General features: G+C 51.0%; 1 protein-coding gene across 5 annotated transcripts in view; it reads left to right on the top strand.

Moving 5' to 3' along the window:
• Positions 1–22,738, top strand: part of Kiaa1671 (KIAA1671 ortholog) — a 114,454-nt gene that overhangs the window by 83,074 nt on the left and 8,642 nt on the right. For all 5 annotated transcript variants that reach the window (XM_033762281.1, XM_010603676.1, XM_010603674.1 and 2 more), the window contains 4 exons: positions 11,422–11,540; positions 13,869–14,103; positions 17,379–17,553; positions 20,866–20,990. In XM_033762281.1, coding sequence (XP_033618172.1) covers positions 11,422–11,540; positions 13,869–14,103; positions 17,379–17,553; positions 20,866–20,990 — 654 coding nt within the window. The remainder of the gene's footprint in view (positions 1–11,421; positions 11,541–13,868; positions 14,104–17,378; positions 17,554–20,865; positions 20,991–22,738) is intronic.

Below are 22,738 nucleotides of genomic sequence, written 5' to 3'. Positions count from 1 at the left end.
TGCATACTGGCCTCAGCGCTGGGCATTGGAGCTGTTCTCTGCTGTCACTGAGGCTCAGAGAGGTCAAGTGGCTCACACATGGTCACACAGCCTCTCAGTGCTGGGGAGCTGAGATCAGGGCCTAACTGTGTCTGGCCCCAAGGCACTTGCTGACCTTGTCTCCTTTCCCAGAATCTCTGTGACCTTTATGGTCTGCACCCACCCTTCCCGTCTGTGCCTCTTTGGGATCTCAGAGTGGGAGGTTGCAGGGGGAACCAGGGAGGAGGGAAGTAGAGCCCTGATTTTCTGGGATGCTGGTCACCTCTGCCTCCTGAGCACTCTCCTTCCTCCTCAGCCCTGGCTCCCCAGCCCCTCTCGGTGGTCCTTCATCTTGCTGCTCCCCAAGGCTGGACCCCAGAAGCTCTTCCCTTTCTTCAGCTGCACTGGGGTATAGCTGTCGCTGAATCTGGGCTCATCTTCTTGCTTTTTCCCCCCAAGTCCTGCCAGGGTTATCACAGGGTTCGTGTGTTCTCCGAAAGTGCATCTTCTGTGCCCCTGGCCTGAGTTCTGCCTGGGTTAGCCCCATGGCCTCTCAACTGGTCGGTGGTGGTGGTGGCGGCCTCTGGCCTGGGCCCCAGGAGGTGGGCTGTTACCTGTTTCCTTATAGACAGATTGATCTGTAAAGTCAAACTGCACTACACATGCTCCTTGGTGCCTGGCACTCTTGCATTTTCTTGGCTGTGGCTGACTTCCCAGGCCAGCGACTGTAAACGGATGGCCACATTTCCGGTGGCCTCTCTGTGGTGGTCTTTGGGGGTTATGCACATTTTATGTAGTTAAAGCCTTCAACAATATGGGGAAATTTATTTTTCCAGGTTACTTTTGTCCTATAAATAATGCCATAGCAAATATTGGTGGACATTTATCTTTAGACGTGGGCATAATTAGGGTGACATTTAGAATAACTGTTACAAGTGAAGACATAAGCAAGGAGCACTCGCGGGTTTTTGGTTTGTTTTATTTTTTGTTTTTGCGGTACTTGGAATGGAACCCAGGGGCACACTACAACCGAGCTGTATATCCAGCCCTTGTTATTTTTATTTTGAGACACGGTCCTGCTAAGTTGCCCAGGCTGGCTTGGAACTTTCGATTCTGTTGCCTCAGCCTCCTGAGTAGCTGGGATTACAGGACTGTACCCCACTCCCAGTGTACATGCACTTTTAAGTCTGTGGTCCATGCTGGTGGGCATGTTTACGTCTGTGGTCATCGTTTCCAGGTGTCTGACGTGATTTAATCCGTGTGGCACCAACTCGCCCTTAGCCTGAGCTTGCACACACACACACACACACACACACACACACACACAGACACACACACAGACCTAGGTAAGTTGCTTACTTTCCCTGAGCCTCGGTTTTCTCCTGTGTAAACAGAGCACTGAGTTTGTAATCCTTTCCCTGCCATCCTGTAACATGAAGTGCTCTTATGGAGGCCACGTGCAGTTCTGTGCCGGTGCTCATGTGGGTTATGGATTATTTTTATTTATCCCACAGGCTCTGACGACTCATACAAGTCACCGCACAACTAATTACACGTCTGCTTGTGGTGTGTAGCCCTTCCTCGGGGTTTGTCACCCTTTCTCAGTTCATCGCTCCCGCAGGGGCCCTTCTAAACATTTCCCTCATTTTCGTGAAAGACGAACGCCACAGATAGGCTATGTGTCTGTGTGTACACTGTACGCAGCTCTGTGCTTTACATATTAGAATGTAAGACATTTCACTCATCCCTAGAGCCAGTTTTTGGGACAGCATCTTTCCTGTTGAAAATGCACGAAGTAGACCTGTTGAAAATGTGGTTCTGAACTGGGGTGTTGTTGTCCTTGCCAGGGACATTTGGTTGTTCCTGGAGGCACTTTAGGTTGTCTTGTCTGGGAAGAGGAGATTCTACTGGCATTGGTGGTTGAGGCCAAGCATGCTGTCAAACACACAACAGTGCACTATACAGCCCCTCACCATGGGGCTCTACGTCAGGGCTGGGAAGGCCTGTCCTAGATTCCATGATAAGTATAGTATGATCACTGTGCATCACCTTTCTAAAATTTGGAAAGTCCCAAGTTCAAAATGCATCTGGCCCCTGCATTTGGATTAGGGCCGGTGGTGGTGTGAGAGCAGGACCCACTGGCAGGGATGGCAGAAGGACCCTCTGGGGTCCGTTGCTGGGCCCTAGGCCCACCATGCCTGTTTACCCAGGATGAATCCAGATGCCAGGAGTCCTGGTGCCTGCCATTGCTCCATGTGGATACATAGCCCTGCTGTGGTGGGGTGTCCTGGGTGCTTTGCCTCTGAGTCTTTGGGAGCCACGAGGCGTGACTTCTAGGTCCCACCCGATGAGTTCCAGCCCGAGGTGCCTGGCATCTCCAGCAGGCCTGGAGGGCTGTGTGTGCCCCACTTTATTTTTGGGGGGGTTAGTCTCATCTGAGGGCTCCGATCAGAAACTGTGTCTGTCTCGATAGGCTCTGGGCTCTCCACATGCACAGTATCTGGAAGCTGCTTCCATTAGGTGAGGGGCTGATACCTGTGTCCTGGAACTCCCAGCTGAGGCTCCCAGACAGCTGCTGGATGGCTCCAGTCAGTTTATGACATGCTGGCCATTCAATAAATACGCAGACAATCACTTTCCCTGGGGACCAATGGGGACCACTTCCAGAGCCGGTTCTTCCCCACATGGGCACTGTGAACAGTTGGCCAAAGAGATCCCTCCACAGGGCGTGTGGAAGAGCAGGGTGAGTCCAGCCGTAGGTTAGGACAGATGGTGGCTGGGCCCTGGGTGGAACCCTTGGCTAGGCAATGGAATGTCAGGCCCACTGGCTTTCCTCCTTCCCCTGGGGCTGGGTGTGGTCATTGTCCTGAGCCCCAACAGCAGGCCAACCTGGGCAGAGGCCCCCTAAGCTCTCCTGTCCTGATCATCTTCCCTGTGGCCCAGGGTCCCGCACGATGCCAGCCAGCACTGTTCATAGTCCCCGGCCTGTCCCTCTGCTATTCTGCCTTCCTTGCACTCCCTGCCTGTCCAAATCTGAGCTCCTTTACAAGGCCAGTAGCAGATCCCACACCTTCTACCAAGTGTTTGCCACCCATAGCTCTGGGACCTCTGCTCCCTGCTGCCTTCACATGTAGCCCAGTAGCACCCTGCGCACTCGGGACAGGAAACCTTTATCCATCAGTGGGGCACACCATGACTGCGGGGGTCCTTTGCTCTTTTAAACTACTCCTTAGTGACTCTGAGTCTTTCCACATCAGCCCTCCTCTGTTATATTAAGGGCCCAGGTTCATTTTTTCATGCTGATAAAGTATAGTTTATAAATCAGGTTCACTTAAGCAGAGGCAGCTGGATCTTGTCTCTGTTACCAAAATATGGTGCTGGTGTGACCGTCCCTTCGTGTGTGAACACGTGGTTTGTTGTGCACTTATGTATGTGTGAGTATATGCCTATTGTGTGTATATGTGTGTATGCGTCTTTGTTTCTATGAGTGTTTTGTGTACTGAGATGTGTGTGCGCATGCATTTATAGTTTGTGTGCATTGTATCTATTTTTGCTCACCTAATATGTGGGTGTGTGTATTTGTGTGTGTGGGCACGTGCTTTCTGTATGTTTGTGTGTAGATTTGTGTCTCCAGGCTTGTGTGTTTACGTTTTGTGTGTACGCATGTGTGTCTGTGTGCGCATCTCTGCTGGGTGAAATGGTGGTGGGTGGGTGGAGTGACATGGGCGACCCTGGACTGTGACAGCTTCGCACATTGGCTGTGCCCGGCCAGGAAGATTTGGGGTCCTGAGTCCCTGGAGAGTCACGCCGCACTCCCTGCCTTCTCACCCGTTCTCAGTTACGCATCCAGGCTGCAATTCCATCGCCTGACAAGTTGAGCCCTTGCCTAAAATCAACTCTGAGAGAGATATTTTAACATGTGATGTTGAAAAAAGATGTCACATTTGGCTTAAGCTGTTTTCGGAATCCCTTCGGGAGGCACCCCGTCAGCATCGTCGGGCATGGATTCCATGAAGAAAAGATCAGAGCTGCCAGGCAACCGAGAACCATTACGGGCTCATGTATGATGACACCTTTCTAAATATCTCTCTGTATTACTTCCCATAAATGTTACAAAACACTAGAGGTGGTAAAGTAAAAAAAAAATGTCTTGTTCTCTCCCTCCTCTTGGTCTCTCAGATCTTGTCCCAGAGATGGGCATCCTTATGGTTTCCCTGTGTCCTTTGTAGGTTTTCTGTATACTTACTTAAAAATATTTAGGGCTGGGGATTTAGCTCAGTGGTTCTGCTGCCTGCCTTGCAAGTGCAAGGACCCGAGTTCGATACCCAATACCAAAAAAAAAAAAAAAAAAAAATTTACATTTTCTCCCCAGCCCCTTCATGGCAGCCTGCTCTCCTGCTGTCCTGCATTTTGCTCTGCCCTCAGGACAGTGCTGCAGGGGAGGGCACAGCTCTCATACCTGTGGTCTCCTTCTCTAACAGGTGTGTGGTATCCCACTTGACGGGTGTTCTGTAATTTAGGTGACATTCATTTGTACAATCTCCTAATTCCTTGTCCCTTGGCCTGTTTTAACCTTTTAGCTGGAGGACTTGTATTAATAGAATCTTAGACTTGAAAGGGAAATCAACTGTGTCTGTTTCTGTGCAAGCAACTGGAAATATTTCTACAATGTTCTATTCACCGTTCCATTCCCCCCCACCAACTCCTTCCTGATGGTTTGGGGGGATTTCTCCCTTACCTCAAAATCAAACTCTTATTTTGTAAGCTGGGCGTGGTGGCTCACACCTATAATCCCAGTACTCAGGAGGCTGAGGCAGGAGGATCACTGTGAGTTTCAGACCAGCTTGGGCTACATAGTGAGTTCCAGGTCAGTCTCAACTGCATAGTGAGACCCTGTCTCAAAACACCAACCAACCAACCAACCAACCAACTAACCAACCAACCAACCAAACAAACAAAAACCAAAAAACTCTTATTTTGTGCTTCAAAAAATGTTTCACACAGACCACATTAGTTGCCCTGTTCGGCAGAATTTTGCACATAGTGTCGTATTTTTTTTAAAAGGTCCCCTTGCGTTAAAAATCAATCAGAATTAAAATTTAAGGGCATATATAAAAACAGATGGTCCTGTAATATATCAGAAGGATTTGGTGAAGAGCCAGGTAGTAAACAGTATTATTCTTAGGGACGTGAAGAGTCCAGGCAGGGGATCATTTATAAGTTCATTCATTCATTAGCTCATTTGTTTGTTCATTCATTTATCTGTTTGTTAGCAGTTACTCCCTGTCCCCGCTGGTGGCTTCCTGTGAACTTGGCGCTGGCTCTGACGGAGAACAAGTTCCAGTGCCCGCCTTCAGGGGGCTCACAGTTTGGAGGGGACAAAGATTAACAACAGTCCCCGCTGTCATTTCTCTCTTGGGTCCAGAAGAGGTTCTGCTGGTGGTACACCTATGAAGAAAGGCTTCCCGTGGGGCATAATGGCTGCGTTGGTTTCAGGGCCACAACCAGACCCAGGCCAGCACTGCGCGCTGGGACAGATGCACTGGGAAGTCTGCAGAGCAGCAGCCCCAGTTGGCCCCGCAGCATGATTGTGTGGAGTTGCAGGGCGGGGCCTCACTCTTGTCACTGGGAAAGTGAGAACAGTAAACAGTCCTCAACTCCTGGGGTTGTTGGGAGAACAACAACTACAAACGTGGTAGCTCTGTATACAGTCAGCGCTATTGAAATGTCTGTCATTACTGTGAAAATTCTCAGAGCCTCAGGGCCCTCACCGTGAAATGGGGCAGTGGGTGGTGTCTGTTACAGGAAGTAAGTGAGAGGACCCGCGGGAGGGGTCTGCTGCGGCACCAGGGACACACTTAGTACTTCTTATGGGCCTTGCGTTTCCACACACTTAGTACTTCTTATGGGCCTTGCGTTTCCACTCAGGATTTTGGGGCCTTTCGAGGGTGTGAGAGAGAACCCAGGCAACCATTCTGCCTCTCCATCCAGCTCAGTATTTAATAAATTCCCAGCGATGCTTAGCACTTTATTATGAAATAGGCTTTGTGTTGGGCAGCTGTGTCCAACTGTGGGCTCACGGAAGAGCTCTGGGCACATTTAAGGCTGGCCAGGCGAGGCTGGAGGGTTAAGTAGCTTGGGGGCACTTGGTACCTTTTGACTTAGGGTATTTCCACCTTACAGTGAGTTTACTGGGAAGTGAGTGGAGGAAAGTCTGTGATCTGGCCTCCTCCTGGCCCTCCTCTGACTCCTACCCCAGGGGACACCCGCCCCAGGGGCTGTCCAGAGCCGCATGGCCCAGCCCAGCTGTCTTTCTGTTTATAGCCTGCAAGGCAGCCTTGCTACAGAGGGGCCAGGCACTCCCAGCCATGAAACCAAACCCACCTCCTGCAGTCCAACTGCTGACGTATGTTCCTGTCACTTCGGGTAATGCTTGTCGCCTGGAGACAGCGTGTCTGGGCTGGAGTCCTCATCTCACAGCCTGTGGGCCATGGTGATGGCTCACCTGCCCTGCAGAGCTGGGGCTCAGGTGTTTGTCATGGGCATGCGCCCTGGTGCTCTTGAAGGGGAGTGGCTGCCCAGTGTCCAGGTCGAGGGACACTCAAGGCTCTGGTGCAGGCAGCTCCTGTGGTTCTTCATGGAATGGTGGGGCTTGCTAGCATGTTCTGGTCCTGTTCGCAGAAATGGACACCATCACCATCAGGTGGCCTGGTGTCTGCTCAGCCCCGACCATGTGCCAGGCACCTGTGAGAACTCACCAGACAGTGCGTGGAATCCGCTCAGAACTGTGTTCATTCTCCTCAACCCCATTTAGAGAGGTTGGGTCACAATTACAAGCTGCAGGGTTGGATTTGCCCTAGGCTGCTGGCTCCCCGAGCCTGTGTCCGGAGCTGCTGACCTTGTTCATGCCTCCTGTGTGCATCCTGTTAGAGAATTCGGCTTGTTTGGTTCCACAGCTGGGACCCAAAAGCTATGGGTTAGGTTGCTAAGGCCAGGTGCTGTTGGCTTATCTGCAGGGTGTTGATGAAAGGGACGTGGTTCGAGCCCTAGGGTCGTGCTCTGAATATGCGGGTTTGTGGGAGGGGGAAGCATGAACCAGAACCAGCCCTTCTCATGGGAAGCAAAGCTCATGCCCACAGGCTCTATGAGCACTGGGCATTACCCAGAGGTCAGCTGTCGAGCTGCAGAAGGCTAGCGAAACTGCTGTTCCCAGGCTACTGACTGAACAAGAAGGGAAATTGAGGGTCAGAGAGGGGCAAGACTTGGCTCAAGGTCGTTGGGGAATGGAGCCACAGCTGAGGCTGGCCCCTTGCTCAGACAGTGGGAGCCTGGTCAGGAGCCCACAGGGGCTCACCAGTGTATGCTGAGGGCGGAGCCATGGAGCCACAGCCCAGGTGGGTCTATGAGCCCCCCTTTTAGGCCCAGCACCCATGCCTCCTCGCTTCTCCGTCCCGAGTGGCTCTCTGTGCCTGTGTCTGACGCTTCTGTCTTGGGCTTGGTCTCTTGTTTCTCTCCACATCTCTATTTACCCACCTGTTGCTTCCCCCCCTCCACTCCGAGGTTGCCACCAACCTGAGACAACCTCTAGGCCTTCCCGCCTTGCTGAGTGATGTCCATAGTGTGTCCTGAGTACATTCCAGCCAGCTGACCAATCAGACCTCAAGCCACGCCCCTACCCAAGCCACCACACCTGACTATTCATGGTCACATCTGGCCATACCTGGCCATGCTGCCCACCTCTGGCCACACCGACCGGCACAGTTGCTCCTGGGCCATGGAGCAGGGTCGGAGCTGGCACCCCGCACTTTCCCTGGGAAGCACCACCTGTTCCCTGCCACCCCACCTGTGGGCCTGGCTCCTCTTGGAGCTGGAGGAGTGGTCTTCCCAGAGCCACTCAGATGTCCCAAGCCCCTCCTGTCTGGGACACACAGGGAGGTGACTCTGCAAGCTTTTGCTGGTGGCTTTGGGGAGGTCTAAGTGCCTTTCCCAGCCTCAGTCTCCTCCTATTCCTTCCTGGTCTGGCTCCCTTCCTCGCCCTCCCCCAACTTCCTTTGTTTTTCCTACCTCCTAACTAACCCCCTCTCTCCCTCCCTCCCTCCCTCCCTTCTGCTTTCCTATTTATTGAGTGCTGAGTTCTCCTTCCTCTGCCTGGCCCTCAGTTTTCCCCTCTGAAAAATTGTCACTGGAGGTTTAGTGGGGATGAAAACATGGCAGCATTGTGACACACGAGCTTGAGCATCGGGCAAAAGCCTATATTCAAACTTCAACCACTCCACTTTTCAAGCCTGTGACCTCAGGTGAACTAGATGTCTACTCTGCGCCTCAGTCTCCTGCCCCAGAAAATGGGCCCATTATGGTTCCTGCTCCCCAGGCTGTGGAGAGCATTTCCCTGCTTCCTGATGGGCACATGGCAGCCCTGGTCACTGTCATCACTGTACGGCCCAGTCCTTGTACAGGTCTGACCTGAACCCCAGCTGGGAAGGGGCTGGGGCCCAGGTGGGTGGTGACACACAGCGCATGTCGTCAGGCCAACCTGGACCTAGGACTCTCGGCCCTGCAGAGCCGGAAAGTGCAGAGTTGCTGAAGCGGGTGGACTCATGGCTTGGGTATCTGGGAACTGCTGTGTCAGCTGTGGGCACCCCATGGCCTGACTCAGCACTTTCTTTTTCCCTCATTGAGTTTATTGGTCCATTTTAGGTACACAGTACAGTTACATTTATCGTTGGGATCTTGTACCTTTACGTGACAGGTCTTGGTTCTCATTTTTTCCCCATTCCCCTGCCTGCCCTTTCCTACTTACAAAGACTTTGTTTCCACTTTTCTCTTTCTCATATTTTTTCCTTTCCCTCCCCTTCCCCCTTCCCTTACTCCTTTAGCCTTTCCTTCCCTTTCACAGTGTCAGTCACAGTGCTTTGTCTAAGGTGACTGTGTCACGCTCCTGGAGGCACAGGGCACACAGCTCTCTCTTCCACCCCTCCCTCACTCTGTCTTTTTTGGTGAAGAAGCTCAACCTACTCTCGGCAGACAATATCAGGGCAGAACCGCATTCCCTCAACAGATTCATTCAACAGCTTCGAGTGGCTGGGTATCATTCCAGGGGCTGGCGTCCTCCATGCAACCTGTGAGGAGGGGTTGCTGCTGGAGGATGAATCTAGCCCACTGCCTGTTTTGTAAATAAAGTTTTATCGGAACACAGCCATGCACCTTCATTTACATACCAGACTGTGCTGTTCTGGTAACATGGTGGGGGTGAGCGTGGGGACGGAGACTCTCATGGCCTGTAAAGCCCGAAATATTTACTGCCTGATCCTTTATAGAAAAAGTACTGAGCTTTGGTGTAGATTAATAAAGAGTCCCATCTTATTTGTTCTTAATTCTTGATGTTTGTAATGTGATAGTATCAAGAAGTATTACTTTATGGATTTTATTTACTTTTATCAGCAAATTCTATCAGAATATGAATTTACAAATGTCAATACTAAATAAAATCAACACCATTACCAAAAAGCCTGTGATTTCACCACTGTTAAGCACTTGCCAGGGAGTCCTCCAGATGTTTTTCTTTGCTTATACTCACATGTACTTGTTTGTTTGTCACAGGACTAGTTTTACAATACACATCACTTTGATACTTTTGCATTTTCTTTGGTCATTTCCCGGTGTGTGGTGCACATCTTTCTGGGGCAGTAAATATTCTCAATGAATGTCATTTTCCTTGATGCATCTACTCCACTGGGCTATTTAGGTCATTTCAGATATTTTGCAATGAAAAGCAATGCTGCCAGGAGCATCAGTGCTATGGATCTTGGGAAATGTATCTGATGATTTCCTCAAGATAAGTTTCTGGAACTGAATGTGCCACGTCAACTAAGCTTGTGCATTTTAAATTGAGGACATGTGCTCTGACTTGTTCTAACACAGTCCTTCAAGGTTCCAGTAAGCCTCATCCCCCAGCATAGCCAACGTGGAGCTGTCTGTCCCCTCAGTGGCTGGGCTGAGGCCATCATCACTCTGGGCTGCAAGACACAGGCCAGGAATTTCTACCCACCAGTTGCCTGGGGGCTCACTCAACTAGTCCGAGCAAGTGGGGTTGAAACCTGCCAAGTTCTTGAGGTTTTGAAAAGCGTTTTTCTGCACATTCCCTCACCAGAATCTTGGGAAACATGACAAGAAGGTGGGGAGGTACAATGCCAGGGGCTGAGAGGAGCACCGGAGAAAGAGCCCAGAGTCTGGGTCTCACTGCTCCCATCCCTGCCTCTCATGCAGCCCAAGAGCTGAGAGCCACCTGGTGTCCCAGTGTTGGGCCTCAGTTTACCCTGAGGGACCTCCCAGATTTAAATTCTAGGTTGCCATTGTCTTGGGGTAGAGGAGGACGGGCTGTGTGGACACCACTCCTCTGTTCTCCTTCTAATTCTCCCTGTGCATTTTTGGGCCACCGGGTAGCTCTCTACCTGCCTGCTGTTAATAAGTTTTTAGGTTGGATCCTGTGAGGCAAAACCAAAGTGGAGGAACTTTCAGTTAAAACAAACTTTAAAAATCAGATTTTCAGAAAGTTTTTAGGAGTTTCAGGCTCATCTTGATGGTTGATCTTGAAGCCACATGGCCTCAGAGCTCAGTTTAAGGGTGTCTGACTTGAAGTCCTGCCAGGGCCTGTAGGATCAGACTTGCCATGCACAGATTACCAGAATACCCACCGGAGAAGGTGCTCGGCATAGTGGTGATGCCTGTAATGCCAGCTCTCAGGAAGCTGAGGCAGGAGGATCGCTGTGAGTTTGAGGTCATCCTGGGCTACATAGTGAGTTCAAGGCCAGCCTGAACTACATAGCAAGACCGTGTCTCAAAAAACAAAACAAAATGAAACAACAATGACAAAATAGCTCATGTACTTACCTTATTTATGAGGTGAATCCCCTTAGGTAACCCTGGCTCTACTTGCAGTTTTGAGCCTGGGTTTGAAATCTCCCTCGCTATTCATTGGCTGTTTGATTTGAGACTCTACATCCCTTTGCCTCTCTAAGCCTCCCTGTTCTGAGAGCCACCTCATAGCACTGTGATAGGACCACCGTCCAGCAAGGTGACCTCATGTCAATGGCATTGCCTGGCTCCTGGCCCCAGCCCAGGACTGTGTGGGACATGTGCCGGGCGACTGTGATGTGGAGGCATGGGTGGGGGTCCCCTCAGCAGTGTGGTGAGTCTTAGGGGCACTGAGGTGGAGAGGAGGGCCAAGCTGCTCTGGCGGGGAGAGAGTTGGGGACACCCACAGGACAGCATGGATCTGGGAACCCATCATCCCAGCTTGCCCATCGGAGCGTGCAAAGTCCTGCTTTCTGTGATGTCCTGAGTAAATCTCTGAGGGCACCGGCTGTTTCCCTGATTGACTCTCTTACCTGCTTGTCTCTGCAGGACCAGCTAAAGCAGTGCTTCTCCAGGAGACCTGCTGAGGCCAAGGACACTGATACCCTCGTGCATGAAGCCGATGGCCAATATGGAACGTGGGCAGAGCAGTGCCAGAGTGAGGACAGGTAAGGTGTCCCTGCTGCCATGAGGACATCCAGGCCAGAATTGATCTGTGTCATAAGAGGAAACTATTTGTGTTGTAAAAAGGAAATAAATATATAAAAACTGCCCCTAACCCCACAGCACCGATGTATTTTCAGTAGTGTTTTCTGTCGTCTTCCTAGACTTCTTTCTGGGTGTGTGTGTTTACAAACATAGGGACAGAAGTGCACATGAAGGCTTCACGGGCTATGTCTGCATTTAAGGTCTCCGCTGCTCCTGGCTGGTGGGGTCCCAGTGGTCAGCCTGACTAGAAGGCACATTCTGGCTGAAGGTTGTGGAGCGTAACCCAGATTCAGACAGGCTGGTGTGCCCCATTCTAACTGGGTGTGGGACCCTGAGTGGATTAGTTATAGTTTCCAAGTAGTTTCCTTCCCCACAGAAAGGGAGCAATGCTTATAAATCACCCAAGGCTTACTGGGCACACATGCTAGGCACTGTTGGAAGCACTTAATAGGCGTTCACTGAGCAGTGATGTTCGATCCTCTTACCCATTTTACAGCAGATAAAACCAAGGCACCCAGAACGTGGGTTGGTAGAAGAGGGACTCTTGTAGCAGTGAGGACCTGGCACATCCTGGGAGCTTTTGTGTACTGTACCTATTCTTGTTGCAAACATATGAGTTGGATAAGCACGGTAGCTGCATCCTGGCCTCCTGAGCAGCTCTGCTATTTTTACAGTCCCTGCCTTTGCCAGACAGTGGCTCCAGACTCCAGGAAAAGTCTTGGAAGTCAGAGAAACCATGGTTCAGTGCCCCACAGGGCCACTTACCAGTCTTTTTACTCTGTGGCTCAGTTTCCCCATGACACCCCACCTGGAGAAATGGGCTCGAGAGAGGAGGGATCTGTCCATTTCTGTATGAGGCTGACAGGACTTCAACCCAAGTCCCACCGCCCTCCCTCAGTGTCAGGAGCAGCCACAAGCTTTGGCAGCATTGATGGAACTGGGAATGGATAAGAAACATAAAGGGGAGCCTGCAAAGCCTTTTCCCCTTCCTAACCTGTGAAATCTGTTTAGTTAATAAACTTAAATTTCACTGCAGCGGCCCTGCGAGAGCTCTGGACTGAATGTGGAGACTGAGCCCTGGTTTTGCCCATCTCCTAAGGAGCTCTGGGAGCCACCTTCCACCTCCAGACCCAATTTCAGCCTTTAGATCAGGATGAGTGAGACCTCGTCCCACTTGGGTGTGCCTGGTGGCGGGTGCTCTCTGCTGTCTCCTGGCGGTACTGTGCTTCCCAACCCTCCTGCACCCAAATCTTGGGTAGTGCTGCTCTCTGCTGTCTGTTGATGGTATTTCCACCCTATGTCCTCTGCAACCTCCCTTTGCCAAGTACAGAAATCAGCTCAGAGCTGGCAGAAGACTTGCAGAATCCCAGGATCTGTACCAGTGCATCGTGGGGGGTCTCTCAGGTTGGGCTCCCCTGGTAGGTGAGCCTTTCCTCTGGGAAGGGGTTTCCTGTGCCTTGGAGGCTTGACTGAGCTCTCAACTTGTGTGTCTTTAGTGTGCATGTGTTTGTGTTGGGAAGGAAAGCGTCAGTGGCTTAATTATCAGTGTCTTTTATCCTCTGTGGTTCTGCTCATCCGAATGCACCTCAATGTATTTTCATGGCAAGAGGGTTGAGAAGTGGCAGAGCCCCAGAGTCAGACGGCCTGGCTCCATCTCAGTTCCGCCGCTTTGGGCAGTCAGTGTCACATCTCTGTGTCTCAGTTTCCACATCGTGAGCAGGGTCACTATGTAATTTCGTGAGTTACTCCTGTCTTGCAGTGTTGTAGGGGATGTAGGGTTTTAAATCATCCCACAGGATTGGGAAGGGGATTAAATGATGCAGTTTTTAGCACAACATCTGCCACATAGTAGCTGCTCAGTGAGTCCTCACTGATGAAGCAGATGGAACAGTGCAGGAGATCTCCTCACTCCCTGGTCTGCAGCAGACAGCTGCTGATAGTGATTTCTTCTGCCTCATCCCTGACCAGCAGAAATCCAACGCGAGCTGCACTCAAGAGACATATGTGCCATTTAAAATGCCCCAGTGGCCTTGTGCGGCAAGTAAAAAGAAACAAGCAAAATGAATTAATTTTAAACTTCACAAGTTTTAATTCAGATGACTTTGATGAAAAGCCACGGAGCTGAAAAACGCTCATTTCAACATGTAATTGACCTAAAAATTTATCAGCCACTTCTTTCACGCTCTCTTCTTCACCCAGAGTGTTGAAAGTCCCCCGTGTGGACTTTCCACTTGTGACCTGCCTGGGCTCTGCCGCCACCACATCTCCCTGTCTTCTCTTTCTTGCAGTCTGGCCCTCGAGTCTCCGTCTCCTGATAGCAGCACCACCCCCGTGCAGAAACAGCCCCCCAGAAGCCGCATGTCATCCCTGTCCTCCCAGACAGAGCCCACCTCAGCGGGGGACCAGCGGAGCACCAGCGTGGACCACTCCAGCTCTGAGCTGGACTCTACAGATGGGGCAGAGGCAGTGCCCCGACAGGACACCTGCCCTGCCCAGGGCACAGATGACTTCTTCTTCATCCATGTGAGTGTCACCAGGGTGGCCATGTTGGAAGCAGTTATCTGTGCCTTTTTTCTAAGGGTCCTGAAGATCTAACCCAGGGTCACTCTATCACTGAGTTGCACTCCAGCCCTTTTTTGTTTTTTGAGACAGGTCTCCATAGGTTGCCCAGGCTGGCCTCGAATTTGCAGCTGTCTTGGCTCAGAGACCTGCCAGTTGCTCCAGTTCGGGCATGTGCACCCGCTCTCAGCCAGTCATTTCTTCTTAAGAGAAGGTCTCGTGTAGCCTGGTGACTTGCCTTTAACGGGTTCACTCTTGGGCCTGTGGTACAGTGTGGAATCCTGGAGACAAGACCCACCTACACATGTAGCCTGGGCCAGCTGCCTTTCAGCTGTGTGCCTTGGGGCCCATGTTTTCACCTTTCGAGGCCTGAGCTTCCTTATTCCACAGTCTTAGGTGCAATCCTATGAGTTCCAGTTAAAGCTAACCAAAATCATTGCCTGCCAACTAGGCAGGAAGTCCAATTTCTGCCCGGGAGGTCAGCCTGAGGCATGCAGACCCTGCTATGTGGTGGCTGGGTGTGCTGGGCATTGTCACTGAGACTTTGCTCTATAGGGTGCTGGGCTCTGTTTGACACCTGCTGCAGGAAGGGAGGCCCCTCAGGTATGGGCACCCTGTGTCGGGGAACTAGGGCTCAGTTCTCCCCACCCCAGGATGCCAGCTGCCCCTATGAGACAGCCTCCTGATCTAGACGCTTCTAGATGGGGTCCCATTCTCACCACTGAACCCCCACTGCAGGGATCAGGCCTTGAAACAGGGCCGGGTGTCATTCTTCTCCTCCTGTGACAGTAGAGCTGGCTGCCTGCCTGCCCTGCTCTGGGTGTGGATCTGCAGTGTCTAGATGGCCCCTCTGCCCTGGGAGCAAGGCTGTACAGGGACTTCCTCTGGGACCTTATACAGAGCCACCTTCCTATGCATGGCCAGGATCTCTGGTGGGCACAGTGGATGAGGGGGGAGACAGAGAGAAGATCAGCCTTTATGCATTATCGCCCACTTTTCCTGGTGTTGTAAGGGTTGTCAGGTGATGCATTCCGTTATTCATTTGATATTGACTGAGATCTCCAGGTTGCCAAGCATCACTCTGACTTAGGGTCTCGTGTGTGATGTCGCTGGCATGTTTTGCTGGACAGTTGTAAGACCTAAAGTCTCACTTCCACTCCACGGAGCGTGAACAGCCGAAAGGCCTCCACGATGCTGGGCCCTAACACCCAGCGAGGCTCCGGGAACACGACAGAGAACCGAGAAACCCAGGAAGGAACACACCAGGCTAGATGGTAAAAGAGACCTTTATTAGTCTGGCCAGATGACACTCCCGGAGCCAGGTGGCTCAGAGAGGCAACTGCTCAGGGGCTGAGGTACTTTTTATAAGGTTTTTCTAAACAAAGAGTCAGGGAATTCACAGAACAAGACTGCAAACACATTGCTTATCTTATGCAGGAAATGTTCTAGGGTCACCTTTTGTCAAACCATTTGCCCCTGGGCGGGCTGTTAACCAAGGTAGCAATTAGCATATGAAGAAGCACAGTCTGGCCTATTAGCATGGAGTCACTTTAGCCTATTCAAGTCTTACACAGTCCCTCCGGAATGCTAAGCATCTTCTTTTCCATGTCCATTAGAAGCCATACAGCAGTGTCAACAGCGACCAGTGTCACACCATGTGGGGGTCCTGGTTGCTGTCATTGAGCGTCAGCACACACTAACAGCCCAAGAGCCAAAATCCCCTGCCCTTGTTATAGGTAAGAATTTGAAGTGGCCACTGACTGGTTCCAAACATAGGTTCCCTTAGCTCACCAACCTGTGCTGGGGTGTGTGTCGCACCTGTCCCGGTTGCAGCCCCCCAGGGGACTATTTGGAGCGGAGGCCACCAGGGCAGTGACCCCATGGATGTGGAGCAGTCTCCCTGGCCTGTAAGACCTAAGTCTCACTTCCACTCCACGGAGCGTGAACAGCTGAAAAGGCCTCCATGATGGTGGATCCTAAAACGCAGCGAGGCTCCGGGAGCTCGACAGAGGGACGAGAGTCACCCAGGAAGGAATACACCAGACTAGATGGTAAACAGACCTTTATTAGTCTGGCCAGACAGCACTCCTGGAGCCAGGTAGCTCAGAGAGGCAACTGCTGAGGAGCTGAGGTCCTTTTTATAGGGTTTTTCTAACAAAAAGTCAGGGCATTCACAGAACTACCAGAGGACAAGATTTCAAACACATTGCTTATCTCATGCAGGAAATGTTCTATGGTCACCTTTTGTCATACCATTTGCCCCTGGGCAGGCTGTTAACCAAGTTAGCAATTAGCATATGAAGACGCACAGTCTCTGGCCTATTAGCGTGGAGTCACTTTGGGTCTTACAGGCCAACCCCTCGTGCTCTCCGAGTCTGAGAAACCAGCCCTAACCTGGTGGTGGTGGTGGTGCACGCCTGTAATCCCAGCACTGTAGAGGCTGAGGCAGAAGGATCAAGTGCAAACCCAGCCTGGGTACTTAGCAAACAAAACCTTGTCTTAAAAAACAAAAACAAAAACAACATTTAAAAAGGTCTGGGGATGTAGCTCAGTGCAGTGAGTTCAATCCCCAGCATGGCAGAAATTAATTAATTAATAAAACAAAATGCAATGTTACAGAAGGAATTGGCAAGTGACACACAGAGAGGCAGCAGAATGGAAGTAAAATAAAAAGTTTACTCCATCGATGGGGATCGATGACACCTAATAGTGATGCCCTGATCGACCCCCCATTGGGTTACAACTCCTTCTTTTATAGGGTTTTACAGCCTTGATCTCATTCAGTTGGTTACATTGCGTTTTCACAGCTCACATCGCTGATGCCCAAAACGTAATAGCAAGACAGTTGATTTTCAACCTGATGCAGTTCTTTGTCAGGGAAGTTACCTTTAAGATTTAGTCAGTTACCTACTCTATCCAGGGGGAAGGGAACTTGTTTGATTAACAAAGCTAGCAATGGTTCTTTTCACTTACAAAACTTTTCTGAGAGACTAGGTGTCTCCCATACTGGTTAACTCTGAACTAAGCAGAGTGTGGGGCAGAAGTTATCTTACGTTGTGACATTTCCTAAAATTTTCGCTATTAAAGTTTTCCCTATCAGTAAAACACTGGCCCCTGTGCCAAATAACTAACTTCTCACCAATCAAGGAAGCTACGCACACCCCCAGATGCAGTGGCCTCTATTGATGGTTCTCTTGCTTTTTCTTTATTCCCCGCCCCGCCTCTTCCGGCCAATGAAGCAAACCTCAGTCTTGGACTCCAGTGCTCTCAAGACCCGGGTAGAGCTCAGCAAGAAAGGCCGCCGCCGGGCTCCTATCTCCCACTCCCTCCGACGCAGCCGATTCAGCGAGTCTGAGAGCCAGTCCACTTTGGAGGAGGAGACCAATAGCACCTGGATGTTCAAGGACTCAACAGGTTCGTGAACCTGTGCCTTCTGTCCTTCCCAGGTACCCCCAGAGCAGCAAGGGTTGGGGGAGATCTGGGAAGGGCTTTGCAACTTTGCAGGCTCTCAAGCCTCAGGACACAATTACGTAAGAAACTGATCTCTCGTTTTTTAGAGCTTATCAGAAACTATGTGAAAACATGTTTTGAGAGCTAATAATTTAGAGCCTATGAGTTACAAGGGGCAAAGACACAATAAGGTTCCACTGTTTCTGCTTTTATCCTTATTAAATTCACCCTTACACATTCTTTAGGTTTGTTTGCTGGCACGTTTTTTCCTAGACTCTTGGACTGAAAATCAGTTCGTTGATTATCTGTCTTTTTAGTTTTCTAATAAATTGCTAAAGGCTGCACATGTTCCTCTAAGGACTGCTTTGGCTGCATTCTGTGTCAAAATCTGAGCTGCGCCTTACAGCAGATGAGAATTTATCTAGGTAAGAGCGCTCCAAGCAGAGGCATCTCCAGGATCAAAGGGACAGAGCTGTGGAAAGAGCATCTCCCAGCAATGTCCCGCCCCTCAAACTGGGAATGGAGACATGGACTGTAAAGACAGGAAGGAACCCACTCCCCACCCTTGGTCCTTGGTTAAGGAGGTAGATTTCATCTCTAGGGGGAGCAAAATTTAAGAGGAAGCAAACTTGCTTCTTGCAGTGCAGACTCTGGCAGCTGACCTCCCTACCCTACAGAGGCAGCGTTTGTTTGTGTGGGTGTGTGGGTGGGTGAGGGAAGTGAGGATTGAACCTGGCACCTTTGGACTGAGCCAGGTCTGCAGCCCTTTTTATTGTTACTTTTTTAAAATCATGAGATAGTCTTGCTGAATTGCCAAGACTGGGCTCAGACTTGGGCCCCTCCTACCTCCGCCTCTCAGAGGGCGGGGATTCCAGTGAAAGTGGGTTCGCGTGCCCTTTTGGGTGCCCCTTCCCAATTAGGCCACTCACGCACCGAGAGGTCCGGCAGGAGGAGAGAGAGAGAGAGAGAGAGAGAGAGAGAGAGAGATATGTAAGACCTGAAGTCTCACTTCCACTTCACGGAGCATGAACAGCCGAAAGGCCTCCACGATGCTGGGCCCTAACACCCAGCGAGGCTCCGGGAACACGACGGAGAACCGAGAAACCCAGGAAGGAACACACCAGCCTAGATGGTAAAAGAGACCTTTATTAGTCTGGCCAGATGACACTCCCGGAGCCAGGTGGCTCAGAGAGGCAACTGCTCAGGGGCTGAGGTACTTTTTATAAGGTTTTACTAAACAAAGAGTCAGGGAATTCACAGAACAAGACTGCAAACACATTGCTTATCTTATGCAGGAAATGGTGTACGGTCACTTTCTGTCAAACCATTTGCCCCTGGGTGGGCTGTTAACCGAGGTAGCAATTAGCATATGAAGAAGCACAGTCTGGCCTATTAGCATGGAGTCACTTTAGCCTATTCAAGTCTTACAAGAGCGAGAGAGAGAGAGAGAGAGAGAGAGAGAGAGAGAGAGAGAGAGAGAGAAGGGGGAGAGAGGGAGAGAGAGAAGGAAGAAGCACAAAGAGAGAAGAACAAAGACAAGAAGGTCCTTTTATCAGTTTGGGGCCAGGCTATTGCTTATTTATGAGGAGTGAGCTACTTTTAACCTATCACAGGCCAGATTGCTTTTATGGGCCCAGTGCTGCAGACACAGGTTTCAACTTTCCTGGACCACTGTGGCCTTGGGGGAAGGGTAATCAGAGATAAGGGCATGAGGTCCTTTTAGGAGCCAAGATGTATCAGGAGAACGCAGCCTGTGAGGTGGCATCACAGCGTCCTTTAACATGATCAGTTCCCTAACATACAGGAGTGCATCACCCCACCCAGCTCGGACACAGTCTTTAGTCCACCAAAAGCCATTGTAGCTATTTTTCATTGCTCTGAGGTTTGCCCTTGGCAAACAAAAGGATGTCAGACAAGGCTCTGACGTCCATAAAGTCCATTGCTTCTGATCAGATACCAAGAACAAATGCTAGGAAGATTATGTCTCCCTCTTGCATTCCGTTTCTGTTCTTAAAATGCTCAGGTGCCTGTGTGAGTGAGATGTCTCCCTGCCCGCTTTCTTGCCTTTCAGACTCACTCTACAAGTGTCACTGTATGTTTTGATATTTATTTCTATTTAAATATTTGACACACTAGAAGACCCACTGCCGTGAGTCTCTCTCAGGTTACTCCTCCTCACTTCAAACATACGTAGCCCATTGTCCGTGGAACTTCCTGAAGCACTTCTAGAAGGGAGTGCTGCTGTGAGGCATCATCCAACTTCTGTGGGCTGCCACAGACACCAGAGTGTGTCCTCATCCTCCTTGTTCACTGGCTCTCTGGCATGTGTGACGCCTGGCTCTTTTCCAAAGTCAAAATGACCGGGAAAAGTAAATGTTTGGAGTAGATTCAGAGCGTCGAGGCACCCACAGCAGTACAATTAAAGATGCAGAAGGCGGCTTCCCGAGCTGCTTCAGAAAGGCGGGAAGGAGACGGGTGGGATACATATGCTTGACGTGAGGGAATCAGGGCGGCGTGTCATCTGCTATGATAAATGTAAGAAAACAAAACATCGCAAGCGTTCGCTGTGCTTTCAGTCACACCTCCTATGCTGAGTTACCCGAAACACGTGAGGACTGCAAACGGGCAGAAATGCAGAGGTTCCCCACTGTGGACCTGGCTGCAGCGTTTCTGGCTCCCACCAGACTTGAGGGGCCTCCGGGACTAGGGGAGCCTGGGGCTGGGCCTTCCACATGTGCCGAGTTCCTACTTAGCCTGGGCTCCAAGGACCAGGCCTTGCTGAGTTTGTCCTCCGACCCCCACCTCACTGCCCACACCAGTGCCCAGGACTCTAGGAGGCTGCAACTCCTCACCCTCCACTCCTGGAGTATGGGACCTAGTAGTGCATTGCCCATGAGGCTTTTGAGGTTCTTCACCCTGTCCTCGGAGGGCACAACCCTGGGTTCTCATTCCCTGGGCACATTTCTGTCTCCTTTCCTGTGCCCACAGAGTATTTCCTCCCATTGCCCTGACTTGGCACGAGCAGGAAGTGGGTCTGTGTTTTCCCTCCTCCAGGAGAAAACCTGCTCTTCCCAGTATCCTGTCTCCTGGCAGAGTTGGGAAGAAGAGAGCAAGCAAGCACCTGGGCTCATCCTCTCCCGTGAAAGAGCCTGGGGTCGGCGTTCTTGCGGGATGTGGGAGCAGCACCGAGATGTCTGCCATATGTAAGGGGTCTGGCGTGGAGGGCTCCTCAGACATCAGTTGCCAGTGACTTCAGTGCTCTTTTCTTTGCAACAGAAGAAAAATCACCCAGGAGGGAAGAGTCTGATGAGGAGGAGATGCCGTCCAGGACAGAGAGGACACCGAGCAGCCAGCCTCCGAGGATGCCTGTGTTTCCAGGCATGGACCCAGCAGTCCTGAAGGTATCAGAGCCACCATGTGGGTGGGTGTGATCCTCCCTCTCTCTCCTCCTTTTGCCCCCTTCCCTCCCTATCCATCGTGCATCAATCCATCATTATTTAACCCTCCCTCCCTCATTTTTGAAATGAAGACCCAGAGGAAATTGCAGCAATAGTACAGAGATTTCTTGTGTACCTTGGACTCCACTTCCCCCAGTGATTGTATCTGTTGTGACCATAGCATGTTTTCACAACCAGGAAAGTGGCCTCTGGTTATTAACAATGCTGGTAAGTTATTTGGATTTCACCGGTGGCGCATTGTTTCATCTCCATTTTCATTCTTTCTGCAGCCCCAAACATGCTGCTGTGTTTGGCCTCGTAGCTAAACCTCCATTTCCTCATCTGTAAAAGGGGTAAATGATTCATTTGGATACCAGGCCCAACTGGCCATCTGGGAAACAGGGGTGAACAGTGTAATCTCCTGAGACCCCTGAGGAATGAATCGAGTTCATGAGGGAGGGCAGGCAGGGGTGTGGTCCCTGCTGTGCTGGGTGACTAGAGTCGAAAACACTGGTCCTGTGTGACACCCTTGAGTTCCACCCGGATCCTAGCTGGACTGTAGGGTCCTGAGGAAGGACCAGGCTGCCTCCCTCCCTGACCCAGCCCCCCCAGCACCTCAAGTCCTCCTAGGATGAAATGGTGCTTAACTAGGCTGTGATGGGGCCTGGCCCATCCGTGGTTCTGCGAAAGGCTGTTCTTTTCTCCTTTTTTGGGGGACGGGGTACTGGGGATCAAACTCAGAACCTTGTGCTTTTGCGGCATGTGGCAGAACCGCTGAGCTCTTTTCTCCTGTTCTATTGATGAGGAAATCAGAGCAAGCCCTCTGGAGTGTTAGGAGGGTGTCCCCAGTCTGCACATTCCATGCAGGCCACAGAAACCTCCCAATAGTGGGCCATGAGCAGGTTGCTCCTCTGGTAGATGGAAGTTTTGCCTTCCATGTCTTCTCTTACAAGGATACAAAGTCGGCTTTTGCCTCTGTACCTGATTTTACATGTCCTCAGGACACGCATGTCTTTCAGGCCAGTGGTGTGATGGCTGTATTTTTGCAAAGCATTGGAACAAGTTGTTTTATAAGGTGGCCTACCAGAGGCACAGGACAGGCTCTGGGTACAGGAGAGCAGAGGCCCTGTTTCACATGGCTGTCCCCAGGAATTCCTGAGATGGGCAGACCCCTGGATTCCTGGGCATGGCTGGAGGCTGTCACACTTGGGCAAGTGAACTCCAGGGAGTGCTCACCCATAGCTCGGCTCCTGGAGCTGCTGGCTGCCTCTGGAGGCCTGGGCTTGTGCCTCCACCACCAGATGAAGACTGATGAGACTCACTCTCTCTCTCTCTCTCTCTCTCTCTATGAAGACTGATGAGACTCTCTCTCTCTCTCTCTCTCTCTCTCTCTCTCTCTCTCTCTCTCTGTGTGTGTGCTGTGGGCAGTACCCTGTGGTTAACATCCTCATGTGAATACCAGTTAGTGGAAACCCTTGTGTGACTGGTGAGCTTCAGGCCTTTGCTCTGTGACATGGGATAGCAGCGTCCTGAGCTGACCTGTGTGTGGCTTAGGCCTGGTGGAGCCCACATGGTCAAATGTCCAGCACCCAGGAGCCCGTGAGGGTCACGGCAACTGTTGTTGGGAATTAATACCCACCAGTGGCCTGGGGGCTTGCTCAGCTAGTCCAAGCAAGTGGGTTTGAAACCTGCCAAGTTCTTGAGGTTTTTAA

This window comes from Fukomys damarensis, unplaced genomic scaffold (assembly GCF_012274545.1).
Source record: "Fukomys damarensis isolate Sample0158 unplaced genomic scaffold, DMR_v1.0_HiC HiC_scaffold_12, whole genome shotgun sequence".
Taxonomy (NCBI): domain Eukaryota; kingdom Metazoa; phylum Chordata; class Mammalia; order Rodentia; family Bathyergidae; genus Fukomys; species Fukomys damarensis.
Note: the sequence above shows the minus strand (reverse complement) of the source record. Positions and strands in the feature narration are given on the sequence as shown.